Source organism: Martes martes (assembly GCF_963455335.1).
Source record: "Martes martes genome assembly, chromosome: 9".
NCBI classification, from domain to species: domain Eukaryota; kingdom Metazoa; phylum Chordata; class Mammalia; order Carnivora; family Mustelidae; genus Martes; species Martes martes.
Window position 1 is genome coordinate 74,218,536 of NC_137896.1, and position 24,082 is coordinate 74,242,617.

General features: G+C 34.3%; 1 protein-coding gene across 4 annotated transcripts in view; it reads right to left on the reverse strand.

The window, feature by feature from the left end:
- Positions 1-227: 227 nt before the first annotated feature.
- Positions 228-24,082, reverse strand: part of PPP4R3B (protein phosphatase 4 regulatory subunit 3B) — a 68,697-nt gene continuing 44,842 nt past the window's right edge. For 2 of the 4 annotated variants that reach the window (XM_080813013.1, XM_080813014.1), the window contains 9 exons: positions 23,182-23,313; positions 22,005-22,107; positions 19,647-19,688; positions 17,764-17,922; positions 13,925-14,094; positions 11,214-11,353; positions 10,655-10,818; positions 8,813-9,006; positions 228-1,923 (listed from right to left, as the gene is read on the reverse strand). In XM_080813013.1, coding sequence (XP_080669139.1) covers positions 1,828-1,923; positions 8,813-9,006; positions 10,655-10,818; positions 11,214-11,353; positions 13,925-14,094; positions 17,764-17,922; positions 19,647-19,688; positions 22,005-22,107; positions 23,182-23,313 — 1,200 coding nt within the window. In that variant the 3' untranslated portion in view covers positions 228-1,827. Of the gene's footprint in view, positions 1,924-8,812; positions 9,007-10,654; positions 10,840-11,213; positions 11,354-13,924; positions 14,095-17,763; positions 17,923-19,646; positions 19,689-22,004; positions 22,108-23,181; positions 23,314-24,082 lie in introns of all 4 variants that reach the window. The other 2 variants (XM_080813011.1, XM_080813012.1) reach the window with 1 other exon arrangement.

The window sequence follows — 24,082 nt, forward strand, 5'->3', positions numbered from 1 at the left end:
ACTTCATTTGCCCAAGGCACACCTTCTGTAAGTAAAATCAGTAATTCTTAAAGTGCAGTCAATCTTTGTTTGTTTAGAATTATTTCATTCAGATTGGTGTAGGACTTAGTGGTTTATAATAAATATCTATGGATAACTTATTGGCTTTTAAAAGATACTATAAAATGGACAAATCTCAAAATGGAGTTAACTTATATTTACAACAAACCAAACAAAAGCAACAATCATAGAATTATAGGGTCACATTTTAATTCCTGAATTTTACAGTTCAGCATTAATATCACCACATGTATACAAATGGTGTAAAACAAGTACAGTGGTATTTTTAATACAAAATAAACATCTGTTTTATGGAAAAACTATACTTCATATCTACACAGACAGCCCATCTTTTCCAAACAATAGCCAAAATTAAAATTAACTACAAAATCTCCAAAACAGGGGAAACTGCTTCAGTTTAAGCTATTCCAGGAAAAATGGACCCATAACACATTACAAGGGTGATCTGAAGATTGTAGCTGGAATTCCTGTTTTAGTTTAGTTTAGTTTTTTTTTTCCCAATGTATGAAATTTAGTTTGGGGGATGTTTTTCTTACTTCAGCATGATCTCAGATCACAGATGAGCAAACTAACATTAAAATATTTACAGTTAACTTGCTGTTCTAAAAATAAAACCTCTTAACTGTTTGCCTCAACTTATCTTAAATTCATTTACGTACATGGAATGTGCTTTTACTCTTTAAAAAAAGCAGCTTTCATATTACACCCTTGTTTATTTATGGAAAAACTCCATGTGCTGCATACTGACTTTGATACTGAAGTAACTTCTCGGATCAAAATGGCCTCTAGATATTAAATGCCACTTAATTCAGCACTGATTTTTGTATGTGAGTCTTTATAAATTATACTTTAAACCTTGCCTGCAGCTCTGGAGAGAGACAACTTTATGAACGAAGCAGAAAGTGACTTCAAAGTATCTTGCACAAAAGATTGTATGTACTATCAGGAGACATTTGGAAACGTTCTGTTAATCCACTCCCAAGTTTCTAGAGAAGATCATTTTGAAATACTACTGTACTGATTCTTGGCATCAGTTATCTCTAAAAGTGCTGTAAAGTTATATTAACAAGACTGTCCATTTTGAATCCAGCTTGTTTGTTTTCATCAAAATACACATTGAAAATTCCTGGTGTAGAAAACTCAACATGTACTGTAACACAGAGTATACTTCCCTTCAAATACCTATAAGGCTGAATTTGTTAAATCTTCAAAAAATGGTCCCAACAGCATAACTTCATTTTTATGATAGTTGAATTTGGTTTTCATAAAAAATTTTTTTTTAAAAGAGGCAACTGATTAAAAGAACAACATGGCCAGCACCATTATACAAGTAATGTTATTGGGTTTGTAACTAAAGTTTTGTAATTGTTTCTAGATCGGATAACCCCCCTGGAGCAACCTGCATTTAATATAATTTTATTAACCTTGTTCCCTCCCCCAAGCCATCCCCAAACCTGAGAGTTTCCTCAGGAAGAAGCTATCTCCCAGGTTCTGGTTACTAACCTTTTTTTTTGTTTCCTTTTTTTTTTTTTTCTTTCTTTGACAGCCTGAAAGGCAAACCTCTTAATTACTAGCAAGCAATCAAGTTCCTGGGAAGCCTGGTTTTTTACAGAACTAAACTCTGCTAGCTGACATACTGAGTATCTTTAGCTACTCCTTGTATATTTTTAAGTTCAAGTGAGAAAGCTTTCTGATTCAGATTTTCAGCTCATTGAACAGTTGCAGCATTTTAGTAAGACCACGCATCGAGGGTCCCCATTAAATACTTTATGAGCCAAGACGAGGTCTTTTCCTGGGAGATGTTTCTTCTTCTTCATCTTCTTCTTCATCATCTGGGTAATCCACTAAACCAACCAAACTTCCCTATTGAAGAATAAAAAGAATTTTTTAACATATGTAACTTAAGGGGAAAAAAACTTATTAGTATAATCACTTTTAAAGATATCACAAATAACTTTTCTAAACTATCTAATATATATCTCAGATATATATATAAATATATTTTTTAAAGATTTTTTTTTTTATTTTTTTGACAGATCACAAGTAGGCAGAGAGGCAGGCGGAGAGAGGGAGAGGGAGGAAGCAGGCTCCCTGCTGAGCAGAGAGGCCAATGCGGGGCTTGATTCCAGGACGCCGGGATCATGACCCGAGCCGAAGGCAGCGGCTTTAACCCACTGAGCCACCCAGGTGCCCCTATCTCAGATATATTTGAATTTGATAAAGGAACTGCTTGAAAATTATGAACACTTGGTACCACTGGTGGCACTCTTAAGTTACCCTCAACTTTTCTATTTAGCTCCTGGATTTTTAACGATACCTAATAATTCACTTCAATTTAGCAAAATTTCACTGTGGAAAAATGTATCTCCAAACAGCAAGACTCACAAATCATGAGCTGGAAGGGTCATGGAAATGAACTGGTTCATTTCTCCATGTTTAAACTAGAGAGTGTAGTTAGTCAATGGCAGGAAGCCTCCTTTTGTCTCTATACTTCACATGTGTAGTATTTCATTACTAAGTACATACCATTGTTTTCATTATGCTTTTGATAGTAATAAACAAATGAAATTGTTCCTAAAACTAACAACTAAAAAATTTAGGGCTACCTCTAACCAAAAGGAAAGTAAGGATGAGGTAATTCAGGTGTTTGGCCTTCTATGAGTCATGGAACCCTTTACAAATCCTATTAAAGTTCTGGACACTACCCAGGAAATTAAATGTCCTCAGGTTTACACTCATTTTTGAATCCACCCCATGAAGTTTATACATAGGTCCCACAGGTTAAGAGCATTACTGTAAACACTGGATTTAGTGCAAACCCTTCAGACCTCAAAGGGATAAACAAAACTGAAATAACTCTTATTTCAAAGCTAAACAGCTTCATATATAAAGAACCCAGCCATTTTAACACTTTGCCAATATGTAACTGAACAACTGTAATATCAACAAAGGCCACTAAGCAGCTTGAAACTGTTATCAGAAACCCTGGGAATTAAAAATCAAACTTATTTATACTATATAAACTTATGTGAGAATCCTGCTTTCTCAGCTTAGTAACACATAAGTCTTAAGTTTGATAAGCAAAAGACAGTATGGCTAAACTGGTAAAAAAGTACTGATTGTATTGTGGTCTGCCTGACGATTTAGTATCTCTATGCCTCATTTTCCTTATCTGTAAAATTACTATAACAGTATTTAAGGGCGCCTGGGTGGCTCAGTGGGTTAAAGCCTCTGCCTTCGGCTCAGGTCATGATTCTAGGGTCCCGCATCGGGTTCTCTGCTCAGCAGGGAGTCCACTTCTCCCTCTCCCTCTGCCTGCCTCTCTGCCTACTTGTGATCTCTATCTGTCAAATAAATAAATAAAATCTTTAAAAAAAAATAGTATTTAGACCTCAGTGAACTATTTTGAAAATAAAATGAAAATAAAACATAAAAAACACAGTGCTTGCTATGTAGTTAGTGTTCAATAATTGCTTTTATCTGCTATTACTAATATCATTCTTGTTCATTTGGTTTCTAAGCCAAACAAGTTAGACGAGAGGAGACAGAAGATGTAATTACCTTCAAAAAGGCACCAGTCTGATATTCACAAAGATGACAAGTTATCAAGGAAAGTTTTAATCATGCTTAGGATTACAGATTATATATCATAATGTACAAACATTTTAGCTTCCACCGGGTAACATTTAAAATGACTTTTTCCTTAAGATTAGTAAATATTCTATCTGAAACACTCAGCCACAGAACTTAATATCAATTTTATATCTTATTTATATATATATGCCATAAACAAACTCCTATACATTAAAACAATCATTTTTATTGAAAATAAAAATATAAAATATTAAATATTAGAAGTTAAAAGGCATCTCTGTGATCCAGAGATGCACCCTGTAAAGAATCTAACAGATTCCAGACTTAATATACAAACATAAACATACTTGTTTTAAAATAAATATCAGATTACAATTAGACCACTTATGCCAATTACCCTTTTTTTTTTTTTAAAGATTTATTTATTTATTTATTTGACAGACAGAGATCACAAGTAGGCAGAGAGGCAGGCAGAGAGAGAGGAGGAAGCAGGCTCCCCGCTGAGCAGAGAGCCCGATGCGGGGCTCGATCCCAGGACCCTGGGATCATGACCTGAGCTGAAGGCAGAGGCTTTAACCCACTGAGCCACCCAGGCGCCCCTGCCAATTACCCTTTAAGAAAAGTTTCCAATATGAAGGAAGGGATGAAAACAAATGATAATGATTAATAAATACCTATGAAGACACAATGACATTTTTTCTGAACTAAACCAATGAACTAACAAATTATAAGTTAGGAAACTATTAATATAATTAATCATATTAAAAAAATCTAAGGAGAGAGAATTCAACAATTACCCTCTACTCAAAAAATAAAGGACAGATCTTCCATAAATATGATTAATAAAATTTTTAAAAATCATCAGCAAAAGTGATGGTTTTTATCTTATTTTGATAGCTTTAATTTCTTTCTTTCTTTTTTTTTTTTTAAAGATTTTTATTTGTTTATTTAACAGAGTGAGAGAGCATAAGCAGGCAGAGCAGCAGAGGGACAGGGAGAAGCAGACCCCCCACCGAGCAGGGAGCCTGATGCAGGGCTCGATTCTAGGACCCTGGGATCACGACCTGAGCCGAAGGCAGTAACTCAACCACTGAGCCACCCAGGCGCCCCTATAGCTTTGATTTCTTGATCTCACCTAACTACACTGGCTACAACCCCAGAACAATCGTTAAATAACAGCAATCACAATGGTATCCTATCTAGTTCCCAACTCTGGAGGGAACACTTCTAATATGTCCATAAGTATTTAGCTAGCTTTTGGTACTGGCCATATATACTGTGTTAAGGAACTACCCACATATTTCCATTTTACTAAGTAAATTTAGTAACTAATCAAAACTGTAAATAAATATTCTATATAGAAATATATATATGAAATATTTTGTGTAGAAACTTACAATTGTTTTAACTGCAAAAAGCTGGAAACTGCATCAAGAGGGTTAGTTATAAATTAAAGTATATCATACTGTGGAATTCTATGGAGGAAGTTCTTTATGTTCTAATATGGAAAGCTCACCCAGGTTAAGTTTGTTAAGTGAAAAAGCAAGATCCAGAGTTCTCTTCTATTAATCTGTGGCAAAAGTGGTGTTTGTTTTAGCACCCACTAATGGTTTCTGATTATGACTTTGTAAGTATTTTTCTTTTTTTGGGGGTAAGTATTCTTGTTGAAGGAAAATGTGTGTATTTTACAGCACTGTAAGTTAAAAAAAAAATCCTTGTAATTTCGTTAGTAGCTAATATCTCACCGGCCTTGAAAACTACCAGGTTTTCAAAGAATGCAAATTTTAATAGCATATTAGAGCTTTAGAATGCCTTGCCAAGGAAAACAGACAAGTTCACACCTGATCTATTTGAGATTTTATTTATTTATTTGACAGACAGAGATCACAAGTAAGCAGAGAGGCAAGTAGAGAGAGGGGGGGAAGCAGGCCTCTCATCAAGCAGAGAGCCCGATGCGGGGCTAGATCCCAGGACGCTGGGATCATGACCTGAGCCGAAGGCAGAGGCTTTAACCCACTGAGCCACCCAGGTGCCCCCCTGATCTATTTAATTTTAAGAACCAATCAATTCAACTGTGGCAATCAACAGATAGTGAATTTCAAACTTTTGTCATAATCTAGAGTGACGAGCTACTTATTTTCCAAGAGCAATCACTGTTTTCTCCTTGACCCCTCCAAAATGTGGTACAAATGTATTCAGTAATCTGCTGTTAGTGTCAAAAAGAGTGAAAAATGTGTTAGTGCTTGTACTTGATATTGCTAAGTCGTAAGTAAAATATTATCTGGAAGGATAATGCATTAAGAACTCTAATAACCCAGAAAACAGAACAAAAAGAGGGGAAAAAAAGAGTAATAGGAGAGAAAAATTATGAAAATTTTAAGATCAATACAGAGGGCCCAATCTCGAAACAGTAAGTTACAGTGTGAAATAATATGTTTCCAAACTGAAGGACATGATTGTTTAGCTACTTCCAAGAGGAAAATAAAAACACACACAAAGGATCAGAAATAAGAATGTCTTTGGATTTCTTGGCAGCAATAACTTCTAAGTTTTAAAAGAAAATGATTTCCTATTTGGTTCTACATTCAGTTAAAACTGGCCGTCAAGCAGGACGGAATCAACACATTTTCATAGATGCAGGGGCTCAAATTTTACCTCACCTGGGATTCTTTTCTCAGAAAACAATTATTAGAGGATGTGCTCCATTGAAATGGGACGGTAAATCAAGAAAGAGTACAAAGACGTAAGACCCAGAAACAATACAAGAAAAAGAGAGGCATTAGTCGTCTCAGGATAATGGCCTTGGTGGCCTGAAGACAAGAGCTGTGCAGCAAGTCTAGGGAGCAAAGGATCTACGTCGGAACCAGACTGGAGATACCAAGAGAACACAGAAACTAACCTGAAAGGTACTGAAAGAATTAACAACAGGCACCTAACTACTGCAACAAATGAAAAAATGGTGCCAATTTTTACTCTAGAAAGAGAAAAGTTATCCAGAAACATGCAGTATAGAAAAAAGACCAGGAAAAAAGTCACGTATAAAGAATATTTATGTTGTCATTATAGCTATAAAATTATAAAATGTTATTTTAGCCAAAAATTGTGACACAGGGAGAAAAATGGTAAGGATTGGTTAAGGAGTATTCACATGTTCAATTCCTATCTATCATAACAAGAATTTAATGAATGAGGTCTAAACTTGATGAAACAATATCTAATATTAACATTACATTTAGAAATAGAAGAAACAGGTACAAGAAGAAGAGTTCTAAGCTATCTCTGGAGAAGAATAGAGGACTGACTTTTCTCAACATTTTAATATTATTTTGACTTTTAAAAGTAAGCACATGTATTACTTTGATTTGAGAAAGAAAAGCTAGTATATACTGATAAAGTGCAAACAGTGTTCTAAGCTCTTTACGTTTATCAAATAATTTAATATTTACAAGCCTATAAAGTAGATGCTATTTTACCCTTGTTTAAAATAAAAAATAAGGTCCTGAGAGATGTAATAACTTACTCAAGGTCAAATAGCCTAGAAAGAGGCAGAGCCAAGATACGAACCTGAACAATTTAACTTCACAGCAGATACTGTTAATATAGTGACACAAAGGGATGCCTGAGTGGCTCAGTCGGTTAAGCATTTGCCTTCGGCTCAGGTCATGATCCCAGCGTCCTGGGATCGAGTCCCGCATCGGGCTCCTTGCTCCGCAAGGAGCCTGCTTCTCCCTCTGCCACTCTGTCTGCCTGTGCTCTCTCTCTCTCTCTAACAAATAAATAAATAAAATCTTTAAAAAAAAAATATATATATATAGTGACACAAATATTACACCAGATTTTTTTGTCAAGAAGTGAAAATTTTAAAATTTCTAGTTAGAAAGAGCTTACCTCAATACGACAGTGAGTAAAGACTACATTTTTGTGAAAGAAGAAACTCAAATTGTATTTTGTGTTCAAACTGAGAAGCATCCCTTCACATTAGGTTTTTTACTCCTATAGCACTGCCGCTTCTACCCTTATGTTAACAGTTGTCTCAGATTTATGCCTTTTTATTTTAAGCCACTTCTTTTTGGGGAAAAGGATGGTTACACAGAATAACAGTATAAGTGAAAGAAGAAAATTTTATATAAAATTTAAACTTGTTTAAAGGTGCCTGGGTGGCTCAGTCGGTTAAGCATCGTCTGCCTTCAGCTCAGGTCATGATCTCAGGGTCCTGGGACTGAGCCCTGTGCTGGGCTCCCTGCTCAGCGGGGAGCCTCTCCCTCTTCCTCTGCCCCTCCCCCTACCTGCTTGTGCTCTCTCTCCCAAACAGATAAATAAAATCTTAAAAAAAAAATTTAAACTTGTTTATATAAAAAAGTAACCAATGGAAAATACATTTGCTATGCAAATGACAAAAAGGCTAATATTCTTATAACTAAAGATTCATTTATTAAGAAAAACATAACCCAATTTTAAAAAGGCAAGACCATGAAAAGATAACTTGCAGAAGAGCAAATTCAAAAGGCTAATAGTCAACCTCAACTAACAAAGGACACACAACTGGGAATGAAAGCTATATGTTCTCCACTACCTAATGGACAAGGATTAAAAATAATTATAGTAACACTGGCAAAGCTGCAGTGAGTCAAGCACACTCACAATGCTTATGGTAACATAAACTGGTAGAAACTTCCTGGGGGTATTTGACAATATGTATGAAAATATTCTTCTACTCATCGATTCAAGAAAATAACTTAAAATGCAACACCACCAACAGTCCTATCAATGAAACATAAGAATCAACTCCAGTGCTCCAAAATATTAGTGGGTAGGTTTCTTACAAATATTATGATACAGCTAAATCAAATGAAATTCTATAGTCATCAACAGTGTTTTAGTAATATAGAAAAAATTTTTAAAGAAATATATAAAAGTAGTATAAAAAACTGTGTTTACAGAGAGACCTCAATTACGTGTCAGATAAACCCATATATCTGAAGAATCAATCAAATGGTATTAGCAGTCATGTTCTCTAATGATAGTGTGTACAACTTTTCTTCTTTTTAATTTTTTTCTTCTTTGAAATTACTTTTTTTATACAAATTTTCTTTAGTAAACACGAGATAATTTTAAAGATGGGAAAAGCAAAGTTCGTGTATAGAATAATTTCACATACCTTGGTGGCTGTTACTGATGTGGCCAAGTTTGTAGTTTTGGAAGAGGATCCATTAGAGCTTGCTGGTGGTGTCTGAGCCACTACAGATTTACTGTTTGTTCCATTAGCAGCACTGGCAGAATGGGAGAAAGTAAATTTGAAGCCACTCGATGATGTCCTTTTGGGAAGGTTTTCCTTGTCTTCACTTTCTTTTGCTAAAAAGAAAGTAAAATTTTTCATCTTTTTCAGTAAATATTCCTAATAAGTAAAGCAAATGAAAATAACAATAACTTAAAAACTTATAAAACATTGCCTTTGCTTCCTAAGAGCTAAGAGTAGAGCGTGGTATGTACAGTGCTAAGTCTTTAATTAGCTGGAATCTTAGAAACCCAGGATTAGAAAGGACCTCAAGAATCATTTACCAGAATCAGCCATCCTACACTAGAATCCTACACTGTTGTATGTAGGATGCATCAAGGATTCACTACCTCTGACTCTTCCTTTTACTGTCCCTCTGCAGCTTCACTGCACTGATCCTATACTTCTATATTATAGTCCTTGATGGACCTGATAATCTCTGCCCATAAATCAGTATTTCAAGTGCCCAAAGACAATGATATGATCACGTCTATCAGTCTCCTATTTCCTGAATATTCTAGGATCCTCTATCTGTTTCTCTTATGAGTTACGTATCCAGTATCCTTTCATATCTGGTTGCTACTTTTTTGTATCTGATTCTCAAGTGGATGCAGTACTTCAAGTATGGCCTCACCTCCCCTTTTCACTGTTCTCAGGGCAATGCCTATAATGAGTACAGGTAGAAGAATTAGGCTACCAAAACCTAGGACATTTTGATGGGCTATTTGCTCTGTGAGGCTGAAGTAAATAGAACTTCGGGCACTAACAAGTACATAATGAGTGAGGCTGGCAACAAGAGTTGCAGGAAAAATGTAATAAATCAGTGAAACACTAAGTTCGAGAAATGCTTTTAGAAAATCTCACATTCAAAATCACAAATGCTTTTGCCTTTCAAAATGTAAACTTTTAGTAAACATTTATATGATATATGCAGGACAATACTCTAGTAATTTTTCAGGCCATAGAATTAAAGTGATTCTTTTGAAAGATAAGATCTCAGTTTTATAAACAAGGTAAACATATTTGAAAGATGGGAAATGTTACTTCTCTTTACAGTTTATCCTTACGAAATTTTGATAATGATTTTAAAATTTCAAAGGGCAAAATTACTTCTTTGAGCTTAGTTTTCTCAAAACTATAAAAGGCAGAGTGCTCTGGAAAGTTTCTATGTATCTATATGGTCTCTATTATTATTATTTTTTTTAAGATTTTATTTATTTATTTGAGAGAGAGAAAGCATGAGAGGAAAGAGGTCAGCGGGAGAAGCAGACTCCCTGCTGACCAGGGAAACCAATGTAGGACTCTATCCCAGGACTCCAGGATCATGACCCGAGGTGAAGGCAGTCACTCAACCAACTGAGCCACCCAGGTGCCCCAATATATGGTCTCTATTATTATTGGAGATCTCAGTACAGAAATAAATCCAAGATTGTTCATTGAAGGCAATGTATAAGTAGACAATGTAATTCTTTTTTTTTTTTAAGACAATGTAATTCTAAACACCAAATGAAGAGCACTGCAAAATGGGAAGTTTCAAGAAAAACAGTTTAAACATGAAAATAACTCCCAGATTTGGAAAAAGATGTGGAAATTTTAAAAGGTCCCAATTCACTATAAAATTCACGTCTTTCATGCTTTATATACTATGACCAAACCTTCACGAGCAACTGATAATTTCTGTACCTAATAAATGCTACATTACTCAAAAATTCAAAATTTTAATACCTTTTTTTGTCTCCATAAATTTTTCATAAGTATCTGGAAAATCATCTTCTGGCTTAGATTTTTCTACTGGTGCCACAACTGCTTTTCCTTCCTCCTCTTCATCTTCATTAAACCACATTTCTTCATCCTCTTCCAAGGCTTTTGCATCTCTGCGAAATCTGTTACTACGCAATATAGATGGTACACTGTAAGAAACATCACAAACACTGAGTAATGATTTAAAGTTTGTGACCAGATTAAATTTGAGAATAAATATGTATAACCAAAAGAAGCGAAAGTAATTTTAACTACGTATAATTTACATCATAATCACCTTGACTGTGATACAAGATGTAACCTCAGAACACTCCAAAATATTGTAAATTAAAATAAAAATTATCTTGAGTTATGATATGTTCACGTAAAAGATTTGGGTAGGGAGAATATCCTACCTTCTATACAACCCTGTACTATCTAATGATGGAAAGAATGCTCTTGGGTAAAGTTCATACATGAGATCCAAACAGAAGATTTTGGATATAATTTTATAGCCTATAAATACAATATATTTAAACAATACCTGTTCAGTTTCTGATTTTGTCTGTCTTTTTCTTGCTCATATTTAGTCTTCAATCCTTTGAATGTCTGAACATATTCTATTGATTCAAGTGCTTTATAAAAGTTTTCAACTATATGTGCAGTAAGAGACTTGATATCTTCCTGTATGAGGACAAAATTTACAATTCAAATATAATTCAATGACTGTTAGGAGAAAAACTTAAAAGAACTTTTTTATAGTTCTAAAGCTGATCAAAAAAGGTTTTTCAAAATCACATTACAAAAATAAATGTCCTAGTTTCTTTACACATGAGCCAGGCCTCCAGAGAAAACTAGGAATAAAAAAGGAGCTCTTTTGGGGGGCTACAAAACATTAGAAAGTAACTAGATTTAGTTTATGTCTTCTGTTTATTCTTTGCATTTACATTGCACTTTAGAATTTAAAAAGTACTTTAACATTTAGTTTCACTTGATCCTAACAATTCTATGAAATAGGTTTTATTATCCCCATTTTACAGAAAAGGAAAATTGAGGATCTGAGAGGTTGGATGACCTGATGAAGAGCACACAGCTAGTTAGAAGGCAGATAGTGAAATTCCACTTTTAACAAATTTTAGGTGTTAACTTAAAGACTCCTCCTTTACTGATATCAAAATGGGATAAGCCTTACCTGAATAATAAACACAGACTCCTATAACTATATTACATATACAGATCTGATAAACTATTAACTTGAATTCTACCTGTTTCCGCAGTTTTCCAGTGGTATAGTTTTTGTGAAACAAACTGACAATAATAACTCCTAATTCTTTTAAATTCTAAATGAACCATTCTAAATAATCATTGCAAATGCCTGCATGCAAAGTACACTCATTAATAATAATAACTGAAATTGTGATTCAGGAATTTAAGATTAACAAGAAATATACATGCCACTTCTTTAAAAGATACACCATAATCTTTTTCTTTTTCTTTTTTTTAAGATTTTATTTATTTGACAGAGAGATCACAAGTAGGCAGAGAGAGGGCAGGGGGAAGCAGGCTCCTCTCTGAGCAGAGAGCCCGATGAGGGGCTCCATCCCAAGACCCTGAGATCATGACCTGAACCAAAAGCAGAGGCTTAACCCACTGAGCCACCCAGGTGCCCCATAATCTGTTTTTTAAGGACTTTTAAGTCTTCAAACTAGTTTCTCTGGAAATCTCAAATAATATGCAAAGAAGAGATACTAGAAACCCAGGTAAGATGGTTCTGTATTATATACTGAACAAAAAAGATGTGTTAAGTTTTGGGGTACCTGGGTGGCTCAGTCGGTTAAGTACTTGACTCTTGGTTTTGGCTCAGGTCACGATCTTGGGGTCCTGAGACTGAGCCCCATGTGGGGCTCCATGCTCAGCAGGGAAGTCTGTTTGCGATCCTCTTGCTCTGCCCTCACCCCCACTTGCACTCTCTCTCTCAAATAAATAAGTCTTTAAAAAAAAAAGATGAGTTAAGTTTTGGGATTCAATGTACATTTATCAATCACTCAAAATTATTTTCTGAAAAACAAATTCAATCACAGAAACAGGGGTGGGGTTGTGAACCCTACAAGTCATTTTATCAGTTTCTCACTAAAAATTTTTAAACTTTTTAAAAGATTTTATTTATTCAACAGAGAGAGCACAAACAGGCAGAGCAACAGGCAGAGGGAGAGGGAGGGGCAGGCTTGTCGCTAGGCAGGGAACTTGACGCGGAGCTCGATCCCAGGACCCTGGAATCATGACCCAGCTGAAGGCAGATGCTTAACCGAGTCACCTAGGTGCCCCCTCACCAAAAATTTTAAGGCGGGGGGGGAAATATATATATATATATGCACGCCAATCTCTGGTTCATTACAATAGTACATTGGGAAACAGGGTTCAGATACTTGGTAAGCTAGTTAACTATGTTCCCTCTTTTCTAAGGCTAAAGACAATACTTCTATTCTCTTCATCCTTTTGAAAACCATACTCTTGGCCAAGTGACTATTAGAAAAGTAATCCTGCCAGCCATAATCTTTATATGAGAACAGCATGTCATGAGCAGAAATCTCTAAGAACAAAAACTAGAGAATGAATTTCTAGCTTTGACCTTCTTTTTTTCAAATTCTAACCATTTGGCCATTTTCCCTGATGGAATGATTTCAGTGTGTGGGAGATGGTAAATTTATTGTATTGGTCCTACAGTTACCTATCTTAACCCTACTGTTCACGTAGAGTTCTCCCCAGATCTTTTTATGACAGACCTTCTGTTGCCCAAAACTGAGCTGTGACCTGTCTTCAGGCTCTGACTATGCTCCTAACCAAATGGATGCTCTTAAATAAATCACTTGATTATTTTGGGTGTCTGAAGCCCTTCATCTATAAAATAAGGCAGTTGGAGTGGTCCACCTCACTTCCTGGTCTCTTCAACTTAAATTTACACAATAATAGCCTACCTTTTATACATCATCTATCAGTTTGCCAAAGTAATTACTTTCAATCTATTTATCACTACCCCTACAAAGATAATAGAGATCTCATGAATGGCATACTTGACTAAAATGTCTACATATGCCAAATATAATCCTGAAACATCTGGCCAATAAAAATGGAACTGAGAATAATATAGAGTAAACATGGGTTAAAACACCATGCTAAATTCCACAATTTAAAATATTTACGTTGTTAAACATGTAATTATTTTATTTTACTAAGAATCCTTTAGCATAAACTTACCACTCTTATAAATTCAAATAACTCAATAACAGCTGAATTCAACAGATTGTACCGAGTTCCATTATCCAGAAGAGCATTTATAACTGGCTCAAAAAGATTTCCCTTCGTGATGTAACGATTATAAAATTCATCTTTAAGGCCAATTATCCGCCTCATAAAACGAAGAGCACCTAATTAAAAATCATACAGGGAACAAATTGATCATCTCATTAATAGCAATTATTATATAGGTATTTTTACAGAAAGCAATGTATATATTCTAAAATAAAAAGTAAAAATGTGCACTAAAAATAACTGGGTTTTGAGGAAAAAATAGAGTTAGGGTAAGACCACTCAAATCTGTGTTAACTCATGTAGCCAGAGCTAGCAAAAAACCCAATAACTGGTACTTGGGAGATAAAGTACCCCGGCAGGTAGCTCCATGGTATAAAGATTTTAAAAAACCCACAGAAACCATCAAGTGCCAATGCTGGCAGTACTCAGAGCAGTGCTGGGAGACATGCAGATGATGTAGCGATGGCAGCTCAGAGCCAGGACAGGGCTGTCTTTCTTGAAGGTGGGCACAGGAGTGGTGCAACCTGCCCAAAGCTGCCTCACCTCCCCACAGTGGGAGCTTTGGAGGTAGGTACTTCTTGATTTTCTGAAAATAAAGCCAAAGTGGTTCCTGCTGCCAGCTTAACAGGAGAGCTGAAGGTCTTGTACTTTTTCTGATCAAGGCTATAGTTCTACTCCCACTATTTCAGTTCTCTTTGCCTTGGAAAAATCATCCGTGAACCGACACTACCTATATATTATAACATATACATTTTAATCCTATACATTTTAGCCCTTGTTTACCAATTGCCTATGAGCTGTTTTGTATTTGGTAAACATGAACTGTGGCAGATCAGGCTATATCAGTAAAAGAACAATAGAGTAACAAGCAGTATAATGTGGCTTTTCGAATTTTAAATACTGAAAGGAAATGTCTCTCATTTCCAACCTGTTGTTCACAGATGGAAGTCATTAAAAGAAGCTGTGCCTGTCAAAAGAGGTTCCAAATACTATCTAAGAATAAAAATGAAATGGGCCACATAAGGTATAAATGTATGATAACTGGAACACTAAACAAGTGTGAAGAAAAAACCCCCCAAACCAAAAAAACACAAACAAGCGTGAAGAGAAGTGCTAGACTTAGAACATCGCCTTTTTGTTTTTGTTTTTTTTTAACATTGCCTTTTTGTAGCAGAACAAGAAATAGTTATTTATGACTAAAAAGACTAAGTAAGTGAGCAAGCAGGCACTCTCATACACTGCTGGTGAATGGGTGAATGACATGATATAGTTACAACTGCACTACTATGATGGAAATCTTGACCCAATGTAAACATTTAAATACAGGAGGTTTGTTCAGCTGTGATATATCCACATAAACCGGATACTCTGCACTCATCCAAAAGGACTATTTACAGAAAGCCAGATAGGAACACCTATTATGAGAACATCAATCCTTCCAAAATTGATAGAAAATTTTAACATAATCTGGTCACAATGAACTGGATAAAATTATTTTTAAGTTATTATGGAAGAACAAATATCTGAGAACCAAGAAAACTATGAGAAGGAAAATCAAGCAGGGACTTAGCAGATATTAAACCTTACAAGAGGCTCAGTGGCCTAAGAATAAACTTTTCTATTTATCTCATCTAATAAAACGACAGGTTTAGAAAAAATAGCTCAGAAACAAGACATAAGATGAATATAGCAACTCACTATACAACAAGAGAAATTTTAATTCAGTAAGAAAAACACAGTTTATTTAATAAGGGGACTGGCACAACTTGCTATCCATTTGAAAGAAAACAAAGCAAGACCCTCCAAACCATATATAAAAACAGACTTCAAATGTATTACATACATAAATAATAAAAATGAGAAGTAAATTGAGGAGAGTATTTTATTTGCATAATCTTAGGGACACAGGAGATGTTCCTAGGCAAGATTAAAACCCCAAAACTCATAAAAGGAAAAGAGACATATTTTTCATCATAGAGAATCTTAAAACTATTATATATTTTAAAAATACTATAAATAAAGGCAAATGCAAAAGATAAATGAGACTGGGACATTTTTTCCCCCCAAATGTGATAAATTAGTATCCCTAAAACAAAAAGAGCTCTAAGAAAAAAATAGGCAATTCACACAGATAAAATTCAAAAGCACTAAAATAGGAAAATATATAGTACGTCAAGGAAAATGTTAATTAAAACACAAGTGGAATACTCCATTTTCCATCATCCTCTTCATAACATTTTAGGAATCAGTAACATAGTGCTGCAAGAGTGTCAAGTGCTTCAATCTTTTGGGAAAGTAATCTGGAGGCTGTATGTGAAATTCAAATTTAAAAGGATACATTAAAACTATATAAACATTTTGTCCTGGCATTATCATTATTGGGAATCCATACTATGGAAATAAAGATACCAGTACTTAAAAGATTTATATACTAGACTATTTACTACAGTGTTCTTTGGAGTAGCAAAATACTCAACAATCCCATAGTCTGTGCACTACAGAACAGCAGAATATATTATGGAAGAGCCACTCCATCAAGTGTTACTCAACTACATTTAAGAAAAAAATTTAGTTGAGACCATATTTCATCACGTAGAGTAATACTGAGAGGCTGAGAAGTATGTTAATATGATCCTGTTTTTATAAAAATAAAAAGACCTATAGGAGTGTGAATGTTTGTGTAACTTAGTACAGATGTGTAAAAAGGAATAGGAAAAATTGTGCACGCAGTTAATGGTGGCGACTTTTGAGGCCTTAAAAAAAGTAGCTGGGAGATTAATCTTTTCTCTATATATTAAATGTTTCAATTTTAACACAAGCTCTTTTTATTTGGAGAGTGAAGGAGGTTACTTTATCTCTATTTGCAGCAAAAATATGAAGAGGAAAGGAAACTTAACAGTTTGCCAAAAATCAACACTGATGCAAATAACAGCATTTAAGTTTGCTTATTGTTGGCCCAAGTGGTATACTGAGGGGGACTACTGATAAGTTATTTCACAAGTTCAATAAATAACCCGAGTTAAACAAAAACATTTTAAGGCCCATATCTCAAAGGTATAAAAAAGTCACTATATGGGCACCCGGGTGGCTCAGTTGGTTAAGTGTCTGCCATTGGCTCAGGTCATGATCTCGGGTCCTGGGATTGAGCCCCACATTGGGCTCCCTGCTCAGTGGGGAGCCTGCTTCTCCCTCTTTTCCACCACTCTGCTTGTGTTCTCTCTCACTCAAATAATAAATAAATAAAACCTTTAAAAAAAAGGCACTATAGGGGCACCTGGGTGGCTCAGTGGGTTAAAGCCTCTGCCTTCGGCTCAGGTCATGATCCTAGGGTCCTGGGATCGAGCCCCACATCGGGCTCTCTGCTCGGCGGGGAGCCTGCTTCCCCCTCTCTCTCTGTCTGCCTCTCTGCCTACTTGTGATCTCTGTCCGTCAAATAAATAAATTAAAAAAAAAAGGCACTATAAATGACAGTTTGATGAAGATGTGAAAGACAGCAGGACTTGTTCTATTAGTGAAATGTTGTCATCGTACATGGTATTTTATTGCAAGAGTTAAGCTAATTCAATCTAAATGTGAGTAATATGTGGGTAGGAAAGCACTACGACCTATTCCTCTTATCCTTTAAACAAAACAAAAGATTAGTACTTCTCATAATCATCTCTTTGATAGTATATATACTGCTAAAAAATAAATAAATTCACATGGATAACTTCAGGTTTTATCTCTATTAAAAGTATTGATCCTTAAAATACTTTACAAGAATATTTTTTTAAATTGTTACTTACACAAGGCCAGGAAAGTGTGCTTTGAATTCATCAAGACCAAGACTCTTCTTAGCAAGTCCTTGTTCATAATATAGTTTTTTATGTGATACGTGTGATGTTCCACACAAAATGTGAGTAGTTCTAAAATTAAGGCAAGCAGCTGTGCTGTTTGATAATTATCTACAAAGAAAGTCATCACAGGAAAATAAAATAAATATTATAATTCACCTAAATAAAGAGAATACAGTTAATGCCTCATATTTTAGAGCAAAAGTAAAACTGTATTTCTAATCCTCATTATTATCAATTAAAGCAGCTACAGATTTTTAGTTTTTCATTAGCAGACTCTCCAATACTATTCATTTTTATTGATTAGATGGATACCTTCTATGGCTTTTGTATAAAATACTTCTTAGTGTTAAGAGGAAAGCAAGCCTCAATAAAAAAAATACATACATGATAAGAAAATCCTCACTGATCTCATTGAGATCTTCTTAGAAATATTTCGTTAATGTGTGCTGCTTTCATTATTAATATTGACAAATCTATTAAAGGGTCCCCAGTAAAGAGTAAATACCTCAAGCTTTTTGCCTAACACGGTGCAACAAAACTTCCTAAGAAAAATTAATATGCTTTCCTTAAAAAGACATCTTTAAGGAAAGGACATTTCTGGCTACCTGAATACAAAGTGAAAAATACTACATTGAGTTTTTTTTAACAATAATCTTTTTAACATCAAAATGTGATATCCATGAGAGGCCTACTAAAGTAAACTACCTTTTCTTCCCTCAAGAGGCCTTGGTATATACTTTAATGAAATGATTTCAAATTGGTTCCTGAACATCAAAATTGAATATTATTATTCAATTATATTATTATTATTATAAGGGCTTATATCAATAACTATTGATACCTATTATAAATGTTTTAGGCAAGAAATATTAAACTGTGAGGAAATTCTGGAATCATAGCCTTACAGAATAAATCTAGTCCAACTATTTTATTTTTCAAGAAGATTACACACATAAATATTTTGTGGAACTATGATGCTATCAGGAATAAATCAGCTTTCTTTTGATAACAGAACAGCCATTAAAAATACAAAATACAGCTCTGTATTTAGAAGATCCTTCATAGGCTAAATGCAAGCAAAGAGTTTTACTTGTTTCAGGCCCATCCGTGTAACAGCAAACACCATAGTATCTGAACTAGTCCCTCACCATTAAAAAAATTACACTCTCTAAATTTCTCAATTCACTAATTTTATTCACAAAAGATTTTGTAACAATGATCTGCAGTGTTAATTAAATATCTTGTTTTCACGTTCTCAAATTAGGACATGAAACTAATCATTTTATCTCTAACTAATCCAATCTCTGAAGGTCTCCTCATTTGAAACTGGCTCTCCTAGACCACTGATGAGCCCGGTGGAAAAGACAGGATGCTAGGTGCACACAGCGTATTTTCTATCCTCCTAGCCCCATCCCTGGTATGCATGTTCCAAGTAGAAGCAACAGTGCTTACACTCAGGTTCATAAATAATACCTAAGCATAATGCTGTCATGAACACTAACACTAGTTCCTAGCTGGCCTTAGTTTACTAGGTTTCAAAAATAATGAACTAAAATTCTCAACTTTCAGATGTCTTCTCAAAAAAAAAAATAAAATCAGAAAACAAGCTCTAAATTTACAGTAAAAAACAAAAACAAAATTCCAACCAGTTTTCCATCTTTTATACTAGAGAAAATGGAATGTTTTTCTTTACAATAAAGGAAATAGGTAAATTTTTTTGGATTTTTTAAAAAATAAGCCTTTCTTAGCCTTGTATAAATAAATGCATTATAGTCTGAGCAAAAAAAAGCTTACAATTTTGTATTAGTTCATAAAATAAAATTCATACTTACCAGGGCAAATCGTGCTGTTTTTGTTAGATCCAACTATATTATCTAACAACAACAAAAAAAAAGTCAGTTACTTCAGTAATAATTACTTCTATTTTCCTAGTCCTTTACAACATACAAAGGATGTCTTTGGTCATAATCTCATTTTACCTGAGTAACTGTCAAGAATTAGTTGTGAGGGGGGTGAGGGGATGGGCAAAATGGGAGAAGGGAGATACAGGATTCCAGTTATGGAATGTATGTCACGGGGATAAAAGGTACAGCACAGGGAATATGGTCAATGGTACCGTAACAGCATTACATGGTGAGAGATGGGAGCTACACCTGTTGTAAGCGAAGCTTAATGTACAGACTTGTGAAACAACTATGCTGTTTACTGAAAGAAACGTAGCATCATGTGTCAACTATACTTCAATTTAAAAAAATAGTTGTTTCAGTTAAGTATTATACCTGTATCTGCCACCTTTTCTAGAACTGGGTGTGGATGAGGAATTGTTAAAAGACAATAAATATTCTGATAAAAAAGTGAGGTTACAACCAGAGAAAAGATGGACACATTTTCTTTTACTTCTTAGTCATCCTCCAATAATTAGGATCTCTCTCTCTCTCTACAAAAATTTCTTAAACTCCAGAATAACAATTATTATAATTTATGCCTTGAAGTTTTAAAAAAGTAAGTAGGATATTATAAATTCTGAATTTTAGACATATATTTTACAGCACATTTGCACAGGAAAAAATATGAATGTCTATCGCAGCACTGTACGTAACAGCAAAAACTAGAAACAACTTAAATGTACATTAGAAGCAGAGTGGCTAAATTACAACATACTCATAGAGAATATTATACAAGACTTAAAAATAAGTAAGAACTCCAGGTATCAATATGGATAGATTTCAAAAACTCACTGAATAAGAGAAAAAAATTGCAGAACAATGTGTACAACAGAAATCAATTCATATCAAGTTTGGAAACATGAAAAATAATACATTACACTTATAGTAATATAAACAGACACTGGGTGATAAACCTCAAATTCAACATTCCTTGAGGGATGGGGGTGAAGTGAGAATATGAAGAGGTGCATAGGAAACTCCAACAATTACCGTAATTTATTTTCTTTTCAAAAAAATTGTGAAAAAAAAAATAGGGCAAGTTAGTTTTGATAAAGCCGACAGGAAATATATGGTGTCTGCTATATAATTATCTAAACATTTCTGTATGCTGCCAGTGTTTTATTTTAAAAATAAATTGCATTTAATTTATACAAATGAAACTGTTCTGCATGAAAACATTCTGCAACACGCTTTTTGATTTTTTAAAAAAATTTATTTGTCAGAGAGAGAGAGCACAAGCAGGCAGAGTGGCAGGCAGAGGCAGAGGCAGAGGGAGAAGCGGGCTCCCCGCTGAGCAAGCAGCCCCATGCGGGACTCCATCCCAGGACCCTGGGATCATGACCCAAGCTGAAGGCAACTGCTTAACTGACTGAGCCACCCAGGCGTCCCTGCAACATGCTTTTTTATCCAATTCTGTATTTTCAAGAACTAGTTAATAGTTCAAAATTCAGTTTTTAACTGCTATTGAGTATTCCACTGTATGAATATACCACATGTTCTTTATTTTCTTATATACATTCTTGTACCTGTCACACAGATGCATAAATGTTCCCTCAGAAATTGAAGTGATAGTATTATGTAAGCTGTGCCCATTATACAACTTAATTAATTTAGCAAACATTCTCTTTAATTGACTCCCTTTTAAAATGACTCACTGGATTAACCAACACTCTCAGAAAACCACCCCTCCCATCCCTCATTTAACCAGCTGAGTTGCATGCCTATCAAAAGTCCTTTGTTTACACTATTTTTGGCAATATGATTACATACTTTAAATATCACAGACTGATGAAATATCATAAAAATGTACTATCTATGGCTAAGCTGAATACAGTCTATAGTCTAGAAGTCAGTAAAACTAGAAGTTGTAGCTGATGAATTATGGGTGTAGTTTATGGATAAAAGATGAAATGGAAATAAAAAAAATACATTAAAAAGAAAGTCTTGCCCCTATACAAAGTATCAGCAAATGAGTCAGCATTTAGAATGTTTACAGAGTTTATTTTTTTAAACCATTCTCTACTTTAACCAACTTTTTTGATTAACCCATCAACTTTCGATCCTTATGTTATGAAATTAAAGAGCTTTACTATGTTGCCAAATTATTCTCCAACATGATGGTTCCCCTTGGATTTTCTAATTTTTCCGTCATATAAAGCACTGAGCAGACAGCCTGTTACAGTTATACTACTTATTTCACTCTTTAAAAATGGAAATCATAAGCAGATAAGTAAGAGACCCTACCCTCTTCACACTTGTCTTCTGAAGTATTGGTCAAAAGTGGTGCTGTGAGAACATGCATACAATGGTTGTAGAAGAAATTTAGAAATTCACTTTTTTCAGTTTTCTGAAACATATAGAATTAAAAAAATATTTTATTATCTTTTAATTAATCTTTAAGAATTAGTGTATATTATATACAACAGATACTTTAAGATATCATGAAAGAACGAAAAAACTAGTTACATTCACCTTAACTGTATTTCTGCAGAATTGAAAAATCAAATCTATTTCATATTACTAAATTAAAATGAAAATAAGATTATAAAAAATTTTTCTGAGGAAAATTATTCAGAAGAATTTTTTTTCTAATATGCTTATGATCTGAAATGGAATGAAGATCTACCAAGCAATGTGAGAGGAGCAACTTATTAATTGCTGAAAATTTGAAACTCCATTCATAGCATATTCAAATATGAAAAAACACCAAACTGATTTATCAAGCCATTTGAAACAGGACAGAATTTAGATCTATTTTTTAAATTTCAAAAATTTCTTACCTGGAAATTTGGGAAACAGTGCCTTTTGATTTTTTTGCCACTATTTTTATACAATGGTCTCATAAACAAGTAATGATTTAAAAACAATATATTCTTCTCTAAATATGAGGGAATTTTATAAGGAAAAAAAATCCCAGAATTTTGAGACAACAATTATTAATATTTTGGAATACTTCCATAAGTCTTTTCTGCATGATTTCTTACTATGCAGTTGAGATCATTCAGTACATATTAATTTTTTCCACTATGATTAAAGAACACGTAACATTAAAATTTACCATCTTAGCCATTTTTACTGTTTGCAGTTCAGCAGTGTTAAATATGTTACGTATGTTGTGTATTAATTTTTAAGAAGTTAACAGAATAAGACCAAGAGCCATAAACAGAAAGGCTAACATTTTACTAAGATTTTCTCAGATTACAATCTTCTATTTTGCCACAAATAAACTGCTACAGGAACACCACAGCTACTTGGATACCAAGTGTACAAATGCTCAAGTATTTATTATTTTTAAAAATTGTATAAATTTTAAGATTTTATATTTATATATAATTTACGTATTTATACATAATTTATTATACATGAAATCCTCTAAAACTGCCTAAACCAAAATATTTTTTATCTCAGAATAATTTCTTACATTAGTTGTAGCCAGCATGTTCTCTGGATCAATTAGAGTACGAAGAAGTCCCATTAACTGAACAGCACCCCCTAGCTCAGGATCAGTATCACAGATCATTTGTTCAATTACTACATTAATGAGAAGGATATCCTGAAAGAAAATGTACTTCCATTAGAACTGGTTTGAATATGAGACAAATATACCAGCTGAAAGAACAAAATCAGAACCAAAGAATAAATGAACTTATTTAAACTTTTATGTTCCTAGTATTTTTTCAAGTTCTATAAATACACTAGAGTGAAAAAGGCCCACTAAAAAAATCAGAGCACACTAAAGCTTATGGCAACATCAATATAGGGAAGTGGGAAACAAAATCATTTACCAGTGATTCTTGTTCAATGGAGATTCTAACAGATTCTCATTCTAGGTTTCCGCCTCAGATACGAATTTAGAAGTTGACTGAGTGAGGAGGATCACACATCATGTGACCCTAAAATACAGATTATCTGAGCTTCAAACGAGAAAATCCTTTCTAGCAAAAAAGTGAGAAAACCTAGTATACAACTCTCCATAGGAAGCAAGTGGATGTACACTGTTACATAATAATCTAACCACAGAGATATGCATTAGTTGCATGCTTTTAGGTCTTAACTATGAAACTACAAAGTAGCTTGCAGATACAAAATTTATTTTCCTTTTGCCTGTATTTTTAAGCAATCTTAAGGGGTGCCTGAGTAGCTCAGTCGTTAAGGGTCTGCCCTGGGATCAGGTCATGATCCCAGGGTCCTGGGATCGAGATGCACATCAGGCTCCCTGCTCATAAGAAGCCTGCTTCCCCCTCTCCCACTTCCCCTACTTGCATTCCCTCTCTCACTGTGTCTCTCTCTGTCAAATAACGAAATAAAATCTTAAAAAAAAA